Source organism: Carex rostrata, chromosome 25 (assembly GCF_964058835.1).
Source record: "Carex rostrata chromosome 25, lpCarRost1.2, whole genome shotgun sequence".
Lineage (NCBI taxonomy): Eukaryota > Viridiplantae > Streptophyta > Magnoliopsida > Poales > Cyperaceae > Carex > Carex rostrata.
Genome location: NC_135942.1, coordinates 2,794,742 through 2,800,247, shown reverse-complemented (window position 1 = coordinate 2,800,247; position 5,506 = coordinate 2,794,742). Strand labels below are relative to the sequence as shown.

General features: G+C 35.7%; 1 protein-coding gene across 2 annotated transcripts; it reads left to right on the top strand.

Moving 5' to 3' along the window:
- The first annotated feature begins 2,318 nt into the window (after positions 1-2,318).
- On the top strand, positions 2,319-5,296 carry LOC144543686 (ricin B-like lectin R40C1). 2 transcript variants are annotated; one of them, XM_078292043.1, is made up of 5 exons: positions 2,325-3,836; positions 3,962-4,078; positions 4,166-4,525; positions 4,660-4,782; positions 4,883-5,296. In XM_078292043.1, exons 1-5 carry the CDS (start codon positions 3,720-3,722, stop codon positions 5,099-5,101), a joined length of 936 nt encoding a protein of 311 aa, XP_078148169.1. In that variant the 5' UTR covers positions 2,325-3,719; the 3' UTR covers positions 5,102-5,296. The 2 variants fall into 2 exon arrangements, with proteins under 2 accessions (XP_078148170.1, XP_078148169.1); XM_078292044.1 differs by lacking the exon at positions 4,883-5,296 and having other exon boundaries at positions 2,319-3,836; positions 4,655-4,787.
- Positions 5,297-5,506: the final 210 nt, after the last annotated feature.

Sequence of the window (5,506 nt, the reverse complement as noted above, 5' to 3'; positions counted from 1 at the left end):
AAAACTTTTAACCCGTTATCAACGGGGCATGCAAAGGCGATAGTCACAAGACTCACAACAGCTGGGGTGGAGGTTAACACAGAACTCATGGGGAAAATTGAAGCAGAGGCGGCGCTGATTCCATTTGAGGCGCCAGGAGTATCAACAAACTAAGTCATCAAGGAGGAGATAAACTGCCACTGGAGGATACATCTTTTTTTTATGTCAATTTACTTATTAAGGATTTGTGATGTTAGGATTTATCTAAGTATGATTAGTTGGTTTAATTGGGAAGAGGACAAGCGAATTTGGGTTAGCTGTAGGGAAGTGCATGTACTTTTTCTTTATTTATCAAAATGTATCCGGCAGCTTTATCAAGAAAAGTTAGAAGATTATCTTGTGATCAATGAGTACAAAACTTAAAATCAAATTAATGTCCTGGAATGTTCGCAGTCTCAATGAAAGGCCCAAGCGGCTAGCGATCAGACAAGGAATGCTTATTGAAAAGCCTGACATTGTCACTCTCCAAGAAACGAAGCTTGAGACGATTGATTTGCCGACAATCAGGGAAATTTGCAGAAGGCGCTTAGAAAATTTCGAAATGGTCCCGGCGCAAGGGACAAGAGGAGGAGTAATTATAGCCTGGAATCAGAGAGCTCAAATATTTAGTCTAGATCCGGACCGTTCGATCTGGTCTACCACGAAAATTAAAGAAATCTCATGCATTCCACCTCAGACCGGTTTGACTAAGATTTTTATCCGACGGTCCGGATCTAAACTCGAAATTTTAGTTGCTTCAGCGAATGTGAGAGAGAACAAGCAGCGATCGAAGGGATCAAGGGATTGACGACTGAGTCTGCATCCTCTTCATTAACACATCATTTGTGTTTAACTACGAACCGTCCGATCAGAATTCTGGTCAATCCGACTCTTTTAGTATCCGTACGGATTTTAATCATACGGTTCTAATCTAAACTCAAAATTTGAGTTAAACTTCCGAATAGGTATTTCGGGATCCTCTCTAGGAGATGTGGGGAAAGGAATAAAAGAAATAACAGGTATGATTGCTGTGGTGCTGGGTTCTGACATGCGTGCCACAGGTATGACGTATGACCTATGCTTCCAGTAGTTTTTTTTTTTTTGAGGTGAAGCCCTTAGGCATATGCTTCCAGTAGTTACCAACATGCGTGCCACAGGTATGACGTATGAGTGAATTCGGAGAACTTAGACTAGTGATAACCTCTAAAGTTGGAGGCCAGATAATTAATGACATTAAACAGACTTCAAAGACACAACATTATCCCAGTAAAAAATTAACTAGATTAAATGTAAAACAATAAAACATACCATAAAAGTCAATTCAAAATCCTTTTTCAATGGTGAGTTGGTGAGCATTATCAACCAAGTCATGAAGAAAATTAGTAAAACATAGCTAGAGAACCAATTACACAATTAAAAAAAAAAAACACCTGCAGAGATGTATTTGCTTAGTCTTTGTGATGTGCTTATGATAAAACAGTGCTATTTTGAGAGCAAAAATTTGATTTTTAAGTGCAGGTTTAATTTTCTCTCTCTTCACACTCGATTTACCTTTTTTTTTTATAGATATAGTAGAAATTTAATAAAATCTTGTATCAAATATGTAAAATTAAAGGAAACTATTACATGTTATTGAAGGAGAACGAAAGAAAAATTTAGCCAATTATTCTTCTATAAATTTATACTTGGACATGTGGTGCAGCTAATCATGACAATATTAAATAAGGAAAACATGGTCAGCTTTGGAAAAGATTAATAAGGAAGAATATCATGCATAGTAAGGAGCGAATCCAATTAAATCTTGCTGATGATTTACAATATTTTTCAAACTTCTAGAATAGCTAATTTTTATTATTACAAATAGGTCCATAGGTTATAAAAAGGACAAATTACACTTATTTCTTTTTGTCTTAGTGTGATTCTAAGTCTTGCAAGCGAGTGCCTCCCTGTTTAGGTGAAAGTTGAGTAAATCATTTTTTGATTGATTGGCTAGCTCCTACAAATATCTTGTATCATTTACTATTTTATTAATATATTTTTGACAACCTCGTTTGCTGTATTTTCCGTTCTCAACATGGTATTCAAATTCGAACCCTTCTGTATTAAAAATAAACAATATAATATATCAAAATTCATGATTATTTGTGTAGAATTTAATTATGAATTTTATTTTGTGGAATTTGTTTCCTATTTTGTGGTCTTGTACCAATTAACATATGATTGACATGTTAATTGGTCAATTTTAATTTAATTAATTGGCATCTTTGTCCAGATAATTATTTTCCAATTTTTTAAGATACAACAAACGTTTAAAAAGTAAATAACATAAAATAAAAACTAATTACAAAAGAACTAAAGACCTAGATTCAATTGGCAAATTAGACACCTTAATGATAATGCAAAAATTCGCAAGAATTTTCATACCATCCCCGGCAACGACGCAAGAATTAATGCATGAATATATAGAGCGGAGTAGGTCTGATAGATATCAAACTTATTTTTGGGTTTGATGGGCTCCAAATCCGTCCAATCCGCTTTATTATGCGTATGCACCATTTTAGTATTTATGTGCTTGCTTCAATATTCAGGAGCACAGATCATAAAGTGGATTGGACGGACTTGGAATCCATCAAATCCAAAGTAGCTAGGTATGATGCCGATCGGACCTACTCTGATCTAATTAATCAAAACAAAAAATGTCCCCGTAGCAATTTCATGAATCCAACAATACATACAAACAAATCGTAATCAAATATCTCGATGCCGTGCGGAATCAAATTTGAAAGGGTTTTCATGATAATTAACTAGTGATCCGGCAAATCAAATTTCTTCCACATAAATTTGGAATGTAATTAATAAGATATTATCATGTTCACCTAAGACTTCAATTATAATGCTGAATTTTCCATAGTGAAACCTACTATTAAGTATCCGACAGCCGCATAATAATTTTAAGTGATTGCACCACTTTGACTAATGTTACACATGCAAATTACATCTTCTTGAAGCTTTGATTAGTAAAAGATCCAGTAGGAAAATATAGTTATAATTTCATTACTTGATAATGACACATTTAATTACTAGATGTGAAGTCTCGTTTTGATTCAGACAATATTATTGTTTAGTTTTATAATAAAATATTGTATGAGAAAGAACAACTTCAAAATTGTTATAAAATAGGATTTATCTGGATGTTCATTCTGTAACTCCCAATATTAATCTTCGATTCATTGCTCTAATACCCGACTACTATAGGCATTCATTTTCTCCTTTATTATTGTAACGTCTCTTTCTCCTTTATGGGCATTCATTAGTTTTTACAATTTGCAAAAATAACAAAAACAAAATGAAGCATATAGCGATCATCTGGCTGTGATGAAACGTACCATACAGCCCCTGACTGGGACAAAATTTAAGGTTGTCAAAACTAGCTTTCATCATAGCTGGAATGTGGATGGTACTTTCCATCACAGCGGATTTCCGGAACTTCCTTTCGGTTTGCTACTGAAATTTTTGGACAATAATGATATTCATTTTATTTTGTTCTAATGCTATGAATAAAAAGTTGGTTCTTTCGGGGCCAAATTTGAAAGTTGCTTGAATTAAACAATAGGGGAGGGTCAAACTGAAAGTTGGGTTGAGACAACAAATTAACAACTACCCCACCCCTCTCTCTCTCTCTAAGAACTAAGGAACTAAGGATGGAGGATGAAAGGCAGCTAGTGAGGATCAAAAGCTGCAAGAACGAGGACTACTCGCTTAGTATTCGAGGCGGCAAGATCGTGCTTGCTGTGACCAATCGACGTGATCGTTACCAGGTTAGGTTTCATTGCTGAGAAATACATCCATCTCTTTGGGTAATTTAGTTAAATTCTATGATTTTTTATTTAACTTTTCATGTAATATAATTTCTGATCTTAACCCAATATGATGATGAGAGCAGTATTGGATCAAGGATGGACACCACACCAGCAGAAAGGACTCTGAAGGCCAACCCGCCTTCGCTTTGGTTAACAATGCCACCCGCGAAGCAATCAAGCACTGTCCCAACAATAACCCTGTAAAAGCAATTATTAATTAATTTCTTTCCAGTATTAATACATATATTTTCTTCTGAAATTAATTCATTTTTTGCTTGATTAATTAGCTGTCATTGATACCGTACAATCCGGATTCAGTCGATGAGGTGCTGTGGACCATGCCCAAGAACATGCAACAGGAGTTTACGAACATCCGTAGGATGGACGATATCTCTCTCCTCTTTACTCCGGATAGGAACGTAGTCCATGAGGCCATAAATGTTAATCTGTGCGACTTTGTCGACATCAACAATAGCCAGCGCTGGAAAATAAAGCCTTATGCCGGCAGCTTAACTATGGATCTGGGTCACTACAGACCGTTACAATCGACGGTCAAGATCTACTGTGAGACAAAGGTTGGCTACAATCTGACAGTCTATAACGATGCTGTTATGTTGGCTCCGGCCAATCTCGCCGATAAGTACCAGGTGATTATTATTTACTGATTTAAGATTTACTTTTTATCGAAATACTATTTAAGATTTGTAATATTAAAGTTTCTGTGGGCTCCGAGTTATTGACAACTTAATTTGTTGTTACATGTGGATGTGGTTAAGTACAGCACTGGATCAAAGAAACCACATACTGTAAACACGTGAAAGATGACGAAAAGAGAGCAGCATTCGCGCTGGTGAACAAAGCCACCGGAAAAGCTATTAAGCATGGCTTCGGTCACGAACATCTTGTATGTATCCACAATTCCACATACATCAAATCATCAAGTATGATAATACTCTCTCTTGTTTGTTTGTTTGTTGTGACGAACAAATTGAAACAATTGACAGGTTCAGCTGGCCCCATTCAACCAGAACAGTTCAGAAGTGTCACTATTATGGAGTGAGAGTCACGATATGGGCGAAGGTTTCCGACAAATAAGAATGCTAACCAACACTTGTGTGGTACTTGATGCGATGTGTCTGCATGTCCAGGATTGGGCACTATTAATACTATTGAGGAAGAATGACCACAGCAATCAACGTTGGAAGATTGAAGAAATCAAGTGATTTTTAACTTAATTTGTTTGTTTGTTTGTTTTCGATTTGGAGTGATGATCAGTAGATGTCTTAATGATGTTTCAGACACTTTTTTGCCAACTTCTTAATATACATTTCAGTATATTATAGTTATGCACAGTTAGCTATTACGTCAATGTATTTTTGGTTCCTTGTAAAATTTGATAAAAAAGTAATTGGGGGGTCGCTGGCGTATCTAGAGTTTCACTGAAAGTTCTGCCTTTGAATAGCTCTTTTTTCCAATGAACAAAAGTTTCGCTGAGGGGGTTGCGAGTCGTGTCAGTTAAGACAGTTTTTCTTATTGTTGGATTTAAACCGCTAATTACGATATGTTGAGACAGATCATCTAATTGAGCCTAGAATTTTTTATCAATATTTGTTGTTATGTGGTTTTGA